The 19,132-nt window shown below is 37.5% G+C and overlaps 1 protein-coding gene and 1 pseudogene across 4 annotated transcripts in view; both read right to left on the bottom strand.

Annotated features, from left to right (window-relative positions):
* Nucleotides 1-19,132, bottom strand: part of PHIP (pleckstrin homology domain interacting protein) — a 142,635-nt gene that overhangs the window by 85,960 nt on the left and 37,543 nt on the right. For all 4 annotated transcript variants that reach the window (XM_055134740.1, XM_055134742.1, XM_055134743.1 and 1 more), the window contains exons 7-9: nt 17,381-17,541; nt 1,124-1,345; nt 773-873 (exon numbers count right to left, since the gene is read on the bottom strand). In XM_055134740.1, coding sequence (XP_054990715.1) covers nt 773-873; nt 1,124-1,345; nt 17,381-17,541 — 484 coding nt within the window. The remainder of the gene's footprint in view (nt 1-772; nt 874-1,123; nt 1,346-17,380; nt 17,542-19,132) is intronic.
* Nucleotides 5,726-7,044, bottom strand: LOC105943055 (bifunctional methylenetetrahydrofolate dehydrogenase/cyclohydrolase, mitochondrial-like; annotated as a pseudogene).

Genomic DNA, 19,132 nt, shown 5'->3' on the forward strand with positions numbered 1-19,132 from the left:
AAAACAAAAATCAAAATGCAAAACAAGTGAAATCAATTTACTTTCTCCAAAGAACCATGTTTTTAATTACAATGGTTTTTAATAATTTTATATTACTTAAACTGGCACAATCACTTAAATGCTCCACAATGAGGTATCATTCAGAAATAACTATAAACATTAAGCGTACATTCCTTGTATTACAAGTAATTACCTAGGTACTGCTATTTTAAAATGTATATATAACATATATATATTCTTTTCTTAAATAATTCAACTTGAGTTAAAGTGAGATCACTATTAAATATCCTCTAGTCTAAATAATAACATAAGGGCATAGAGATGGCCATTTCAATAGCAAAATCACCACATACACTTACTTCTTCATAAGCTGTTCATGGGATGAATACAGCACTTCCTCTCCCACTACATTCATTTGAATGTTCACATAGTGTAGATAGAGAAGTTAGTCCTGGTCTGGCTAATTTTTAAAAGCCTTTTAATTACAGTAACATTTGAACTTCGCCTTTTCAATCCAATGACAGCACACACTTGCTAGCTTATTCTGATAAACCAAGGTACTTATTTTGGTGAAAGCACAAATGCAAGATTCTAATATGGGGCATGAGATAGAGCATAGCTATCCAGATACACATTAGCAAAAATGTAATGGTTCCATTTTCCTAAACTACCCTGATCTATTATATAAGTTGAAGTTTGTTATGTAAAGCAAAAATAATTATAATCATAACCATTGAATAAATTTACTCTATAAAATAAAAGAGGAACTGACTTTATTTTAAGGGTTCCAGCATCCCAGAGCCAAAAGCAAATAGTGCCGTCTGCTCCAGTAGAGGATAGGTATCTCTTTGAGCCACTGCACAATGGTGAGAACTGAAAAACAAAAACATTATCTTACAAGATGAATGAAACAGTGCAAATAATAAAATCATTTTTGTCTATATAAACAGTACCAGAAAACAACCTGCATGGACTGTCATAACCACCTTGTTTAAGTCATATAGCTATAAAGAAATTTTTTTCTATAATAGCTGATTGTACAATATAAATTATCAAAGGAACTTCTTAAAAGTTAACTTTAAATTACAATCATAAAGGACTTTACAAAGATGAAAACAATTACCTGAAGTGAAGTTATAGATGCACTGTGGCCCTGAAGAACAGCCAAAGGCGCACATGTTCGAAGACACCAGACTCTGATCATTTTATCACAACTTCCAGCTGCTATCATGGTATTTTCATAGTTCACTGCCATGTCTGATATTTCGGCAGCATGTCCTCTTAAAGTAGCTAATAATCTCCCATCATCTGTTGCCCAGATTTTTACAAGACAGTCATCAGAACCCTTAAAATAAAAATGGGCATTAAAATGAACTATACATGCTAACTTGAATTCTTACCATAAATAAGGAAATCTTATCTGTTTTTGCCCACTTTCAAATACATATATACACATATGTATGTATTTTTCTCTTGCGTGGATCTGGACCACACCAATGGTGTTCAGGTTGGAAAGAGCAGGCACCAGGGCCACACATGACAATGCTCGGTGCGTTGTGATACAAGATATTCGACCACTGAAGCCACACAGCTGGCCATTAACATATTTTTAAATAATAAAGGTATTAAATATTTGTTTAAAATTTTCCTGACAATATTAAATTACTTGTGTATTATAAATATGACTGTGGGGGGTCAGAGAGACCAGTACAGGTGTTAAAGGGCATTCCACACATACAGCTTACCCCTGATCCCTGACACTACACTGTCCTCTGAGCATTGCCAGGTTTAACTCTAAGGGGCCTAAGCACTACTAGGTGTGACTCTTGAAGGCCCAAAGCACCATCATGATGGTCTCGGTAATCCCTTGCACTTTAGAGCGATGGTAGCATTGTAATATTGTCCCTCACATTGAACAGGAGCTACTCTGAGAAAAACAGAATAAAATATAATTGTGCCCACCATCCAACAACTGATATGAGATATCTGCAATAACTAATATTCATCTATGGTCCCCTACTTACAGACCATTATTTGTAATATTGTCAATTTTTTTAAATTTTGAAATAACAAAACTAACTACAAAATAAATGTTTCCAATAACTAATCCTATCTCTGTTTTTTGGTTGTTATATAAAAATGGAAGTAAGGGAAACCCAGTGAATGGCTCAGTGGCAAAAGCATCCACCTTACAAGGATGAGGTCATGAGTTCTATCCCTGGTGTTGTCCACATATGCCAACAGTACTGGCAACTGTTTAGGATTCCTGGGACTGCAACCGAATGTTTGACCTCTTAAATATTGTAGCCAGATATGTGCGAACATGAAAACTGGTGTAGCAACCTCTGGCAAACCCCATGTTCTTAGCACGAATTAAAAACATGTGAACACTGTAGCCAAGAATGCAACCCAGGAGTGTGAACTCCCAGAAAACTTACACATGTACAACTAGAAGTATGTGACCCAGCCAACCACATGGTTAACTGTGTAAGTACTACATCCAGGTATACCATGCTCCCAAACGGATATATGGCCCCTGACATGCACCACAACCAAATGTCCACTCACAGCAACAATAGAAGGGAAGGTAAAAAATAAAAATTTAGAAAATAAAATTAAGTTAATTTGGGGCATTTTCTGTTGAGCAGCTAAAACTGTAACTATGAGTACTTAATCACTGATCTTCAGGCTAATCATTACAAAATGACCAAAATTCAGTCATAAAAATAAGTTTTAACTTTATAAAGTCAATAAAAAATAAACAAATTACCTATTTACTCTTCTACAATATCATAAGTGCAGAAAATATCTATAAAGAGTAAACTTTCCAATGAATATATTTACAAATAAACAGTTAAATTTTACATATCCTAAGTACAGCATAGAACTTATTTCATTTTCTTCTTCACATTTTATATATTTTACAGTTGAAAGTCTACCATTTTCTATCCTATATAACAATCCTCTTGATTCAAACATTAAAACTTTTGCTATACTTTCTAGTGATTCAATAGTCAAAATAGGAAACAAATATGCAATATAAACAGAATGCAGATTACTAAGTTTGCATACCAGATTTTTTTAAATGACATAACAATCGATTTTACGAACAAAAACAAAAGAAACTGTGGTCAGTGATGGTACAGTGGATAAGGTGTTTGCCTGATATGCGGCAAACTTGGGTTTGATCCCCATCACCCTATATGGTCCCCCAGGCACTGCAGAAGTGATCCCTGAGTTCAGAATTAGGAGTAAGGCCTGAGCACCATCAGATGGAGGGAGGGAGGGAAGAAGGAAGAAAGGAAGGAAGGAAGGAAGGAAGGAAGGAAGGAAGGAAGGAAGGAAGGAAGGAAGGAAGGAAGGAAGGAAGGAAGGAAGGAAGGAAGGAAGGAAGGAAGGAAGGAAGGGAGGGAGGGAGGGAGGGAGGGAGGGAGGGGAGGGAGGGCCTGCCCATTTACACATCATAAATTACTCAAGGAATCTACTACGAAGGTACATTTATCTGTTTCATAACACAATATATATATATATAAACACACAGTACTTCAAGATCAGAAAAAATGCTGTACCCTAAATCAAACTGCCAATGTGACATGGAAAACTCAAGTAGCTATAAAACCATTTCTTTGAGGTTCTTTTTTTTTTTTGCAGGGAAGAGGGGAGATATCTCTTAAGTAGTGGTGAGGGGACTCAGAGACCACTCCCAGCAATGTAGTGCTGCCTGGGCACAGTGGCACACCTGGCAGCACTGCAGGGTGGACGTTAGGAAGGGGGCAATACAGTGTTGGTAACAGAATTTGCTGTGTGGACATGAAAGGCTCCAGTCTTTCGCTCTATCTCCCTAGCAGCTGACTGAGATCTAAGACAAATTAAATGGGTCACCAATCAACAAAGACTAATAAAGCTTATTAGTTAGTCTTTATCCATTTTGAATAATTTATTTTGAAATTTGGCACACATTCACATAATCTCACTCATCTGAAAAAGGTGTTTAACAGGATGGGTGATCTCTAAAATTTCCTTCACCTTTAAAATTTATTATTCATGTACCAGACTCATAGTACATTGGGTAGGGCGCTTAACTTGCATGCAACTGATGCAGGTTTGATCTCTGGTACCATACATGGTCCCCCAGTCCCCTATCCCTTGAGCATAGCCGGGTATGGCCCCCAAGCCAGAATTTTGATTATTGTGCATTCATTTATCCATCTATTTTGTGATTAAGTATGTGACAGACACCCAAAATGCAAAGAAACAAAATTCCTGTCCTTATGAAACAAAGCAAAAGAGTATAAATGCAGTATGCCCCAAGTGCTATCCAACTAGTCATCAGAGCTCCAAGTAAGAAAGTCACTGTCATTGTCATCCAGCTGCTCATATATTTGCTCGAGTGGGCACCAGTAACATCTCCATTGTGAGACCTGTTGTTACTGTTTTTGGCATATCGAATACATCACAGGGAGCTTGCCAGGCTCTGCCGCACAGGTGGGATACTCTTGGTAGCTTGCTGGGCTCTCTGAGAGGGACGGAGGAATCAAACCTGGGCGGCCGCATGCAAGGCAAAAGCCCTACCCGCTGTGCTATCGCTCCAGTTCAAGTAAGAAAGAAGTCTGGTTTTATTGAATGTCGAAAGATTCTAGAAAGGAATGCAAAAGTCACAATGTTTGGGCTAGATCTTTATGCATAGAGAGATAAAGATATAGTAACCTAGTATGCATAGTCAAATGCCCGGGTAATGATATAACATGATCATAGATGTTTGATCTTGGGCAAATTGTTCATGTCTATTGTGCCTTATTTTTACCTGTATTTCTGCACAGTATTACTATAAAAAACAAGTAAACCAAAATGTAAAGAACTAAGCCTAGTTCCTTTCTATGTGCATACCTTAAATATTAGTAAGATCAGTAATAAACCAAAAAGTATATAAAACTTATCTTTCAAAAAAGCATGCTTAAGAAAAAAAATTCTGGACAAGGGACAGGAACATTGCTCAGTGGGAAAGCACATTCTGTGCAAGTATGAAGTCCTGGGATGTATAACCCAGGCACATCTCTTGTACCTCTGAAGAATTACAGACATTAAGATGGAAACACCATAAATGAGAAAGGGATGAGAGATCAACCACATAGGAATGGACTGGCCTTGCCAGAAGGAATACAAAGACTTCACATGTAAGGAGATTCAGAAGAATTCAGAAGAATTCTGACAGAAACAGAAATTTTGATATTTGGGGGATTATTTCCCCCTATACCTGGCTGTGCTGAGGACTTACTCCTGGCTATGTGCTCAGGGGACTTTGCAATGTCAAGTTTTCAGCAAAGCTCCAATGCCTATGGAGAAACAAGTCATATATTTTCAGTAACCTTTAGTTGTCCCTAGGGCTGGGGTTTGGCAAGATAACAAAAGTTGCTAGTGCATAGTATCACTGTCCCGCTGGAGCAGGCACCAGTCTCCATTTGTCCCTTTCACGTTGAGGGTCAGGGGAATGAAGCCATTACTGGTACTGATTTTGGCACATGGAATATGCCACGGGTAGCTTGGCAGGCTCTGCCGTGTAAGATTCTGCATCGCTCTCTTCCGGGAACTTTGTTTTATGGTCTCTGGATCTTGGCCGCTGATGAGATTACATGGCTATATGGCGCGGGGGGGGGGGGCAGTTTGTGGGTGTGGCTGCCAAGCTACTGGAAAACTGGGGATCTGGGTGGAGGAGGGCAGCCTCAATCCGAGCAGGCTTGGAGATCTCAACCACAGGTTCCGCATACCTAGGTTCCTCCTACAGTTCTTTCATGGGTGAGGCTTCTCCGAGCCTGTGGAAAGTGGCCTTGAGTATGACGGTGGCTGGGTTCTGGAAGTTTTTGGATGCCAGGGCTCTGCTTGGGACAGGGAGGGAAACTCAACCCACTCCCCTCTGAGGATGAAGACAGCCTGGAGCGGGGGCAGGAGATTCTGCCATGTCCTCCCATAGTATGATCACCTGCTTCAAAATCCACATCTCCAACCAACTTGGGTTTAGCAGTGATGGGATCTTGAACTCTGTTTATTCCCACATTAATGACAACAGCTCCTTCCTTAATCATATCTGCTTTGATAAGATTTGGAATGCCTGCAGCAGAGATGACAATATCTGCAAGAATTGTATGCTTGTTCAGCTGTTCTTTGGGGGTGTATTGAGGAGATATTGTTAAGAGTGGCATCATCTCCAGGTCACTCATGTGCCCCATCTATGTGTAGTAATACTGCAATAGGCATGCCAACATTTTTGGATCTTCCAGCCACAACCACAATTCTTCCCTAAGGTTGGAATGCCAGTTCACTTAATTATTTCCCACACACTCCATGGGGCAGCTGGTAACATGGAATACTGGTCCAAACACATTCGCCCTACATTGATGATGGTGAAAGCCATTGACATCCTTGTCTGGAGAAATAGCATTGCAGATCTTTCTCTCATCATGTGCTCTGGAAGAGGCAGCTGAACAAGAAGGCGATCTACATTATCATCATTATTTAGTTTATTGATTAAAATCAATAGTTTCTCTTCTGAAATTGAAACTGGTTTCAAAATTGTCTCACTGTTGATTTCCACATCCTCTGTTGCCTGCGTTTTGTTGAGAACATAGGAGTGACTTGTATGTAGGATTTTCACTGACCAGAACCACACTCAGGTGAGGCCTGAAGCCAACCACTGCCCAGTAAGATTCTGCATCGCTCTCTTCCGGGAACTTTGTTTTATGGTCTCTGGATCTTGGCCTGCCGCACTTCCTGCTTGATCTGCAGGGCAAGTTTCCTTTCAAAAATGACAATAGCTTCATTTCGAAGGGCCGAGTGGTTGAAGGACTGATAGAAGAAGTGGCATCTCGGTGCGGGCCAGAGCAGCCGAGTGGCCAACACAGGCAGCAGAGAAGCAGCAGCCATTGCTCGCACCAGTGCCTGGACCGGGACCCAGGCATAGTATAAGTGTACATAGTATAAGTGGGAAAAACTAAAAATTAGCTTGAAAGGATTTATCTAAGAAAGATTGAATGACTAACGGAATTTGGATTTTAAGCTGGCTGGATATAGTTATTAAAGATTTTGTTTTACTTCACTATCTGCACTTTATGGGCCTCCAAGTCAGTGCTCAGGAAATCCAAAGGCCACTCCTAGTGAGACCCAGTTAATTGGCTCACTGGTCAATACTAGAGCCTGAGGGTACAGTGCTTCTTGTGCTCCTTGGGCTGGGGGACAACCAGGGCCATATCCCAGAGATGCTATGGGGCCTCCACCACCAAATCCTGAGATGCTTGGGAGGTCATGTGATACCAGGAATCAAACTGGCATGTATTCTAACTGCTGCACCATTTGCTAATGCCTAAGAAAAACATTTTTACATAGGTTAAACATAGTCATTCTAATGTTTTTAGCCCATATGAGTTTTGATATATCTATGAGCTAGGTGCAAAATTTAAAATGCTCCCTTAGAGTTCTTTTAAAATCAAAGTATAGTATCATGCTACTGTTTAACAAACATAAGGCAGGGTAAAGAGATAATGGGTAAGGCACTTGCCTTGAACGCATAAGACTCAGATTTGATCCCCCTACCACATAGGGTACCTCTAGGAATGATCCCTGAGAACAGAGCCAGGAAAAAGTCCTAAGTACCACCAAGTGTGGCTCAAAAATCAAAATAAAAAACTTGAGGCAATAGTAAATCATTAGTTTTATTTTAATAATGTAAAATTGTCATAATTACTGTGCATGAGTATTATTGTCATAATTATTGTGCATGAGTATTAATATGTGTTTATTAACATCAAACCTAGCACAAATGTTAAAACAAATCACAAGACTATATGATCCAGCTGGTGACAGAAAAACAATCCAGAGTATAAGCTTGGGGCAAAGAAATAATATAGAAATTAAGGTGCCTGCTTTGCATGTGGAAACCCTGATTTGATCTCTGCATCACGTATGGTCTCCTGAGTACCACCAAGAGGATTTCTAAGCATAGAACCCGGAGTGATTTCGGAGTATCACCAGATGTGGTGCAAAAACAAACACAAAAACTCAGCAACAAGCAAAAAACGTGCTGTGTTAGCTAGCAAACTACCATCTCCCTCCCCCCAAAAGATGAATTTACACATTTTATTTCAAGATCTTTTGTCAGTGCAAAGATAAAAAGCCTAGAGAACTAAAAGGGTATCTTACTTTAATCCAGGAAATAAATACAGTGTAGACAATATCTGTGAAAAGACTAGATAACAGATTAAAACAAAAACTTAGATTTGCCTAAACATATAGATATAGCTTAAAATTAGCAGTAATTGTTTAGTCCACTGTCATAACAAAAGAAGCCATGTATAGAAAGGTAAAACCATGTACCTTTAAAACAAGCAATATACTTTGTAGCTTACGTTACAGGGAAAAAATTCTGAATCATACAGCTCCAGAATCAGTTACTTAAAAAAAAAAAAAAGCCAGTATTTTAGTAGTGCCAGTCTTTCCAGCATACAACTGGATCTTTTCACACCACAGATACACTTTGTCTATTAAGATATTTTGTGGCCCTTTTGAACACTGAAAAGTTTGTTCCAAATCATGTTTTGTGAGACAAACTTCAGGTAAAAACAAATAAGAACATTCTCCACGTATAAAGTCTAAGTAACTTCTGGTATAGATCTGGCTTGGTATTTTGGTATTAATTACACCAGCCCCTGTGATATCTGGCTTTCTACTCTGCCATGTATACCTGAGCATAGAAATTCTCCTTAAAATTCAAAAAAAATGTCCCACCTAATAACATGAAAATTTCATTAAGAACTTTATCCAAGTCTATATTTGCCCAATTTAAGAGTTTCTAGATGACTTTGGGGTGGGGGGGTAGAAAAAGGGGGCTAAGGCACAATTAGCTGTGTTCAGGGGATTATTCCTTGTGGTACTCAGGAGAACCATACATGGTGCCTGGAATAAAACCAGCAAAAGCTGTGTGCAAGGCAGACACTTTAATCCCCCCACCCCTTTTCCCTGAAAGATTTTTTTAAAGTCTTAAACTTCATGCATTTATTTAAACTAAAAGCAAGAAAACTAGGTGACAGCTATGTGAAATATTCAATATAAACAAATTTACATGACAGAACAGTAAATGATAATGGTTGACATCAATCTATATACAGAAAATAGCATAAAACTGAAAACTGTACACCATGTTACTTTTCTGACAACTTCAAATTAGAAAGCAAATGAATAAACCTTTCCCTTCTAAAAGCCAAGCATTAATCTTACTAAGCAAAGAATATTACTTTGATATGAAAATATTTAAACTTATTTTAAAAATCTGGCATTCCTTGGCAGAATCAACAAATTCTAACTTCTTTTGCTGCTACTACATAGCTTTATGAGTCTAATTTCATGTTGATGGAATCTGAAGAATGTTAAACACATTCATGTTGTCAGGTATACTACAATGTCACTTTTATCAGTTAAATTAAAAAAGGGGCTTGTGGGTGGGAAAAGTAGTATAGTGGGGTAGGATATTTGCCTCATATACAGTCATCCCAGGTTCAAACCCCAGCTCCCTACATAATCTAAATCCTGACAGAAATTAGCTCTCAGTACAGAACCAGGAGTAGGCCCTGAGCATTGTAGGATATGCCCCAAAACAAAAACAGAAAGTGGCTTGCTCTTCAAGGAGCTAAAAACTGCAAATGACATAAATTTAATTCAATGTTTCTTTCAAGAGATCAGAGATTTTCTTTCTTACCAATCTAAGGACATTTCCCTTACAAATTACTCTAAACCTGTGTCAACTGTTTCTACATTTGCTCAGCTTTTTCACTCCTTTATTCACCTACACTGCCCATGATTTACTTTGTATCACCTAATCATCACTTCTTCTGATCCTGCTCCAAAATGTCAGGTATCGTGAGGGAAAAGAAGATAAGCACATTATAAATTCAGGAATATCTTATTAATTTGAGGGACTAATTAGCAACCCTTTTGGTTCTAAGTGGTACCTAATTCATTATTCTTTTCCTGTTGGCAGACAATTTAGTCCCATTTCCTAACCACTACTCTTTGTACTAAAAGTAGAGTATGCTCCATTGTGAACCTAATTATGTTTCTGGACCAAATAAACCTCTTTCACATCTTCATCTGTTCTTAAAGCCCAGTATCTATTAATTAAGACTCTCATTTTTCCAACTGCTCACCTTGATCCGTAGTTCTTCACAAATTTACCCTCTTTTTATAGCTCTTCTCTCCATTACTACCAAAGTTACTGATTATTGTTTCTACTCCCCATTACTTAAACAAATTTTTGATTTTTAAACTTAGAGAATTTTTAAGTTATATACATGTGACATGCTTATAGTACCAGTGTCTGTCTTACCAACATCTTACAGATTCACCAACTATTAATACATGGCATTTTCTCCATCCCCACCTTTCTTAATTGGCTTTCTCTTCATTTCTTTTTCACTCCCTGTCATACACAAACACACACTACCAACTCATTCCCAGTAGTCTTTTGTTGCATTTAAGAGGAGGCTGCAGAAGTTGATACCCTTACTTTCAATGTTTCCCAGTGTATTTTTTCTTTAAAACAAGGACACTCATCTATGTAAATTGAAATATTAAGAAAACTGCCATCCAGTCTATAGGCAACAAATTGTTTACCCAAACCCCACAAACAAAAATGCTAGATTTTACTTTTATTGTCTTCTTATATAAGTCTGCCTAGTGTATCTTCATAATGATATCTAGGCCATAATTTTGGCAAGGAGACCATGATGAGATTTTCTCCGTGTAGCACTTCAAAAGACATAAAAAGTTTCTCTATCCCATGAGTAAAGCTAACTCTGCAATTTTACTATTTTCAAAGTTTCACTACCCACTCCCCTCCCTACACCCCAATTTAATCCATTAGTATTTTGAGAATATACTTCAAACCAAGATCCTCTATTAGGCTTAGCTTCAGTTGAGGACACAAGTCAATCAGCACATGATGGTTCACAAAAGATTATTTCCTCAGTAATCAGCTAGAAGTCTACTGTAAAGATTAGTTTCCCCATGACATTCACTTGCTTCAATGAGTTTAAGTTCATAGACCCCGATTTTAGTTAAGGTAACAGAAAAGTCCAGGTCCCTTTCTGTCCACATTTAGTTTAGTAAGATGATTTAAAAAAAAAAAAAAAAGAACTGTTGACAATCGTACATATTTTAAGAAAAGTATAGCAAAGTAAAGTGACAGACAATGATGAACACTGGGAAAGGAAGGTAATCAAGAAAGCTTCTAAGAACATTGTATGTGAAGACTCAGGGATATATTTGCAAAAAACAATCCTAGGTAGTACATAGGCTCAGTATCATAATGAGCTTTTACAAACCTGAAGTACACAAAAAAGATCAGTAAATGGAGCATAGGCAGAGGCAAAAAAAAAAATTGTCTTGCAAACATCTCTTTATGTCTTCGAGTAGATTCCAAGTGTCTTGCAACACAGAACATTATTCATTTTAAATCTGACTGGCTGATTCATTATGTACTGAATGCCTATAATATAAACTAAACATTCTGTAATGCACTACAGATTTTGACAAAAGTTTGAGAAAAAGCCATTGCTATTAAAAAGCTCACAACTTAATAGACACAAAAAAATTTACTGCAACAGAGTAGAAAAATCTAATAGGTATACACCGTACTCCATAGTCAGAAAATCTATGCCAAATCTCTTCGTTTTTTCGATTTCCATCTAAGTGCATTACAACTTCACTCTTATCCGTAATGCCAAAACTAACTTTTTGTCAAGACTATTAAAAGATGCTGTCCAAGGCAAAAAACAATCTTCAGTTCTAGTTATACCTGAGGTTCTCATCTTTCATTAAACAGTAATCCTTTGATTTTTTTTGAGATCCTCTTCCTATCTGCTGGGTAATGTGGCTTAGTAGTAAAGCATTTGCCTTGCATGTAAGAATCTGGGTTCAATCCCATCACCAAAAGCAAACAAAAACTTTACAAATTTTTCTAGAGATTCTATGGTAGCAGTTTGATTTACAATTTTTTCCTATAGCTTGAATGAACTGAACTGTTTCTAATCTTTAGAAGTTTGTTTTAAGTCTTCTTACATGAGACACATATAAGAGTATATAATTAATTTCCACATTCAATGAGTCCCAAGCTTTCCTGAGCTTCCACTACCTATTAAGCATTACTACTATTTGGCTACCTATATGAGACCAAAAATTCAACAATCACCTTCACAAACCTGCTAGATCCATTCTTCAGTAAATAAAAGGACTTTCTAATCTGTCATACTAGTTTAAAATGTGTCTACCTATATCTTCCTTTTTATTCCTTAAGTGTTCTTTAAAGGTTCTTTTTGTAATCTGTAAATTCCCCTCCACTTTCAGTGTTACTATATTAAAAGTCCCTATGATCTCTTTAATGGAGCAAAGCCAGAATTCTTTAACAACCAACCTTCTACTATGATGCCAAAGGAGTCATTAAAAATATAGATTCTACTCACTGTTCTATTTCATATTATCTTCAGGAAACCTACACTTTAGAATATCACAAGACATTGATTTTTGTCCCGTACCAACACTCATTCTTGCTTAATGTTGACCTATACTTATTCTATGCCTATACAACAATACACAACTGCACCATTAGTTTCCCAAAGTTTGCCCTAGTCTGTACTATGCAGACATCAACTCAATAGATCTTCCATCTCTAGTAATATTTTTAAATCTTCTACCACAAACTGGTCTAGGTATCTCTTTCCTATGATTCCTCAATCTAGTTTATTCACCCTTTACTAAGCTTCTTCGGCAGAGCCTGGCAAGCTCCCCGTAGCATATTCAATATGCCAAGAACAGTAACAATGATAGGTCTCATTCCTCTGACTCTGAAAGAGCCTCCAATGTGGCACCATTGGGAAGGATGAGTAAAGGGAGGCTGCTAAAATCTCAGGTCCAGGACAAATGGATATGTTACTGGTGGCCGCTCGAGCAAATCGATGAACAATGGGATGACAGTGATACAGAGATACTAAGCTTCTAAGCACATTCTATCAATACTGTCTGTTAACCATCTGTGAACTCTTTAGGAAACAGGTGTGGCTCATAAAACATTTAAGGTTATTAAAGGGATCAATAAAGTGCATTTTGGAAATAAACAGACTCTTCTGCCTTATTGGAAAAACAGATCTGAAAAAAAAAGAAGTATGATTTATAGTCTTTAAAATACTTTTGTATTTTAAGCAATCTGCTTAATACTGAAAGAATACATCAGTTGTTTTTGTAGCAAGGTATATGGAGGATGTTTCCAGTGATGGTAGGGAAACTATGAAGGGACTAGAAATGAATGCAAGGCAAAGAATATGCTTCAGTCCTCTAAGTCATCTTTGTGGCTCTAACTCTGCTTTTCTGGAATAAGTACTTTAAAGGTGATGCTTCTGTACTCATGTTAAAAAAAATTAAAAACTAAAGAGAATTAGAGAAATATCAAACATTGTAACTAGGCCACCTCACTTGCTGAATTTTCCTCATTATTCTACTGAAAACACATCTTTATGATATTCTAATACAAAATATTGATACAATTTTCTGATACAGAATTTCACGATCAATTATAATTAGTTTGGTTTAAATCTTTCATAACATTCATAAGTAAGATTTAACTAAATAAGGGCAAAATTTAAATTTATAAATTTACAAGTGCTGCAATGTAATGACTGCTTACACTGCTTACTATGTACTACATGTGTACTATACTACTTATATGTGTTTATCAGATAATCCCACAGAAATCCTGTGTAATTGGTACTTTTTATCAATTCTCCTCCCTTTTTTAAATAGAAAAAAAAAGTAAAAACTTAAAATTAATGGTGAGGTCATCGATTTAAATTGTGATACTAATAACTGGTAAAGCTGCGAGTTGAACCAAACAGAGGTCATGCTTAATTGATGGTGTAAGCTTAAAAGTTCAGTGTTACACCCAACAGTGTTCAAAAAATGGCTATCAAAAGACACGCCATGCATACTCTACCACTTAGTCATATTCCTATTTCCCAAAACTAACGCTTTCCTGACCAAGACTAAAGTGCCTGTGTTCCTTATCAGAAAGGAATGAAGATGAGCAATTCCTTGGAATAAAGGTTTCAAATATATCTATATAAAAACTTTAATAATGCAAGTACAAGGTCTTTAAGTACCAAATACAAAAAATACTGAATGATCTATTGCTGAATTTTTTATTTCTTTAACAATAGGATGTTCTCTTACAGAAACCTTTCACTAGTCAATAATGATCTACAATAATGCTTTTTCTATCAATTTTAAAGACTGATTCTCAAAACATTAGCAGCTATCGTGTTCCCAGTCAGATGAGGGAAGGCCAACTAGCAATCTACTGTTTAAAATAATATGAACAGCGAAAATTATGTATCCCAGGGCAGGAGTAATAGTACAATGGGTAGGATGTTTGCCTTGCATATGGCTGACCTGGGTTCAATCCCCAGCATCCCACATGGCTCCCCCACGCACCACAGGAATAACTCCTGAGTGCAGAGCCAGGAGGAACCCTTGAGTATCAAATGGTATGACCCAAAAAACAGGGAGGGAGGGAGGGAGGGAGGGAGGGAGGGAGGGAGGGAGGGAGGAAGGAGGGAGGGAGGGAGGGAGGGAGGGAAGGAAGGAAGGAAGGAAGGAAGGAAGGAAGGAAGGAAGGAAGGAAGGAAGGAAGGAAGGAAGGAAGGAAGGAAGGAAGGAAGGAAGGAAGGTAGGTCGGTCATCCTATTGCCACCTCCAATGACAAAAACACAAGAAAGATTTAAAGAACAGTGCTTGCTTATCTTTGAATTTCTTATCACAGAGTAATATGTCAAAATGTGTATCTGAAAATCACCTTTAAAAAACTATGAGGGTTGGAGATACGGTTCAAAATGGCAGCACACATGACTAATGTACTGGATGCCCTGAGTTCAATTCCCCAGCACCTCATGTCCTCCCAAACAACGCTATTGTTCCAAAGCATTACCACTGGGTGGGGTTGAGCAACAAAAAAAATTGGTAGACTATGAATTTGGAATAAGTAATAAACTATGCAACCTATTTTAAAGACATCTTACAAGACCACCAAAAAAGTACAGTGACAAGTTTCTTCTGTTTATGTTGCCAACTAAAGGAAAATTATTTAAAACAGCTTCTTCTTCACTTAAGTAGCATTATATTCCATCCCCCTCAGTTCCTGCCAAATAGGAAATAAAGAATCATAGTTGTAACTCACTGGTGGAGAACTTGTTTCACATGCTGTCTGAGGACCTGGGTTCATTCCTAGATAGAACCTTACCAATTCCTTCCCCCAACCACCACCAACAAAGAAACCAGCCCAAAGCAAAAGCATCAGTAAAAAAGACAGTTATCTACAACTGCCACACTCGACTCTGTTTTAGTAAATAAACAACTGAGTAAGCATGTGGTGAATCAATTTTAATTTACAAAAAAAGAGGTGATAGGTTGGATTTGACCTAAAGGTCAAAAACTCCCTAACTCCTTCCTTGAGAGTGTTGCTTTTCTAACTCATACCTACAATTTAACTAAATTCCTACATCAATTGCATTTTCTATCAAACGTCTAAGAGATTACGCATCAAATTCAAATCAAACCATAATGTTTCAAGAACAACAGATGCTTACCATTATCCCTATCATTAAAAAAAAAAGAAATTCATATGAGAAACTCTGCTAACATAAAAATTGCATAACAGGGGGCTGGAGTGATAGCATAGTGGGTAGGGTGTTTGCCTTGCATGCAGCCGACCAGGGTTTGATTCCCAGAATCCCATATGGTCCCCTGAGCACCGCCAGGAGTAATTCCTGAGTGCAGAGCCAGGAGTGATCCCTGTGCATCACCAAGTGTGACACCCTCCACCCAAAAAACAACTGCATGACATATTTATTTACTTTTGGTTTGGGGGCTAAACCTGATGGTGCTTGAAGATCCCTTCTCAAGGTTCTTGGAAAACTATGCCGTGCAGGGAATAAACCCAGATTTCCAGCACACAAATCATTTACTAAGCACATTTAGCTATTCTCTGGCCTCATATATTTCTCAATTTCAATGGCATAAACGTACTCACCCCAAATAAAGTAAAAAGCACCATGTCTTTTCTCATTATTTCAGTTTACTACCACATTTTAAAGATTTTTTTTGAATAGAAATCCTAAACTTATTTGAGTTGAATCTGAGTGTTAGTGTAATAAATTTGAAATGTCTAAATGTAATTTTCAATATTTGAGAACTAATGACTAGTAATGGGGTATCAAGCACTTTAGCAAATATATCTGTTCACTACTCTCAAAATGCAGAACCTCTCAATAAAATATTTAAAAAATTCACTTTTATTTTGCCTCATAAAGATCAATGGGAAGAAATAAGAAGGTGAAAGGGGAGAGTATTATGGAAATAAATGAAAAGGTGAAAGGGGAGAATATTAAAGGTCTACTAATGCCTAGAATGAATTAAAGCCAGGAGAAAGCTGTTTAAGAACGGTTTCTCACATCATGCTGTTTTGTGTTCTACAGATGACTGAGTATACAGATAGAAAAGTAAATTTAAATAGTCTGTTTACAAGCATATTTACTTAAAAGAGGAATTTCTAATCGTCAGAATGTAAAATTAGCAGCTACTTTCTTCAATGACAAAAATAAGAATTGTCACTTCAACTTTCCACTTTCTTATTCTGAAGAAAATTAACAATCTTGTGAATGAATGCACAGCTCACAGAGCATTATTTAAATACAAGCAAAATTGTGTAGTATTACCCCTAGAGGATATGAAAGTCAAAGCATATTAAAGTAAAAATGTTTCCTAACATTTCTCTAAGTGAGTAATATTTTATCTTTATATTAATAAAATAAATAAGTTCAAGAAGTATCCTTAAACACATCAGATAGCAGAAGAATGAGATGCTGAGGATTCAGCTAGTAAGAAAGAGTGATATGCTTAAAACTTTTTCTACCACTATTTGAAGAGAAATTTCCATAATAACCATATACCTAATAGTGAAACATTTAATAATACACTACAATTGGCTTAAAAAAATTTCAAAATACTTGGCTTCAAAATTAAAATTATTTTATAACAAAAAAAATTCCGTATTCAATTTAATATGTGAAAACTACATTAACTCCTGCTATATCAACTGTTAAATGCTACATACATGTCTTTCAGGAACTTTCCAAATTAGAATAAAGCTCTCCCCAAAGTAAAATCTTCTGTTACAATAAACTGTTTTGCATTAATTCTTAATTTGTTATTAAAAGGACAAACATTAATTTGGTTACATGTTCAACTATATGCAATGTATCATATATGAATTAAGATTTTAAAAGCTACTTACAGTAAATATCCGCCTGCCAGTTCGATCAAAAGTTACACAGTATACAGATGATAAGTGTCCCAGAATTCTTTTATGCATTTTCATGTGCTGATAGACTGCAGTTGGGACAAGTCTCTCAAGCCTGTATTTCCCATTCAACTTCCTTGAAAATAAAGTATCAGCTACCAAAAAAAAAAAAGGATAAAAAATTATAATGCAGAAATTAATTTTCTTCTCATCTTTCAACAATGTACATGCACCAATTTCTCATTAGTTAGCAAAAATTTAAATCTTCTCCTAAATATGACTCCTAGCTAAAAATCTTCTGATCAATAAAACCACTTTATTTTACTTAAGCTAGGCAGTTTTCCTCTTTTATCATACAAGACAATTCAGTTAAATAACCTGTATAAAAACCACAATGTAGGTGCTAGAGAGATAGTACAACAGGTACGGTGCTTGTCTTATACCCAGCCGACCCCAAGATTCAGTCCCAGGTACTCTCTAAAGTCCCTTCAGCCACGGAGTGACCCCTGAATTTAGAGCACCCACTGGATATGGCCTAAAAAACAAGAATTTAAAATAAAATTAAAAATTAATTAACGGCCTCTACCTACTTCCATCATTGATCGGTCCCTTTGGCCCTTGTTTTTCCTGGTCTTGGATATTAGGATAGTTAGGCAAGTATGACAATAAAAGTTAGAAATGATCATTCTGGAAGACAGCAGTATGGATGCAGGTGGCCGGGACAGGTGGAGCAGTGGCAGCTCTTGGAACACTGAACTGGAGCGCACAATGGCACAACAACTACATAATTTTGCGGGAATAAATGTGACAATTCTTTTTAAAGGCACTTTTCAAGGCCAGACTGGCACCTAGAATTGCTGTTGTGCCCCAGAAATTCTCTTGCAGAAGCTGTGCCAGTACTAAAAGCCACTGTGGCACCCATGGCTCAGCTACTAGCAGGGCAGCCCCGCAACATTTCTTCCCTGAGCACCAAGTATCTGTAGACCCAGGATGAGGTCAGGCTTTGTTGGTGCAGTGCCAAGACAGAGAATGGTAGCAGCCCTGAACCTGGTCCTGGTCCATGCCAAAGCTCTGGAGCCTAGGGGTTGCAATAATGCTAGCAGGTTAACCTGGATCCATGGGGTGAATGCATCAGCTGCCTGACAGTGCCTCCAGACTTCCTGATACCCCAAAATCACCACTATGCCTCTGACAGGATTCCAATTACTCAGGACTAAGTTTCCAGAGAAATTAAAACTGCTTGAAGTTAGGTATGTGTGAGTCACATGCACAAAACACATCTGGCTCGGCCATATAATCTCATTTATCGAACTTGCTTCAGAAATGCATAAATAAATCTCAAGAGATCAAAAGCTGCAGTTAATCTTGGACCCATACAAGACTGAACAGACTTGGGGTAGATTGGATGGAGGGGGGGTCAGCCTGGTGTCTGCCCAAATAGAGCCACAGCAGCCGCTTGCTTCCACAATCCAAAACTGCCACCATACTCCAGCCAGCTCCACTGTCTCAGGACAAACCTCACTGAGATATTAATCTGCTGAAAATTCAGATATGCGAATTTTGTGGCTGACATCTACAGGCTTTCCATAGGCTACCTCTCCCTACCTCCCTGTACTTCCGGAAGTGCTAGCAGTCATGTCCACACTCCAAAACCACCATCCAGTTAAAAAACTCCAGCTATGCCTTTCTGATAAAAATTACTGAATGCCTTGAACAAACATGATGACCTTTTAGTACCTGTCTTGA

The sequence above is a fragment of the Sorex araneus genome, chromosome 4, assembly GCF_027595985.1.
Source record: "Sorex araneus isolate mSorAra2 chromosome 4, mSorAra2.pri, whole genome shotgun sequence".
Classification (NCBI taxonomy): domain Eukaryota; kingdom Metazoa; phylum Chordata; class Mammalia; order Eulipotyphla; family Soricidae; genus Sorex; species Sorex araneus.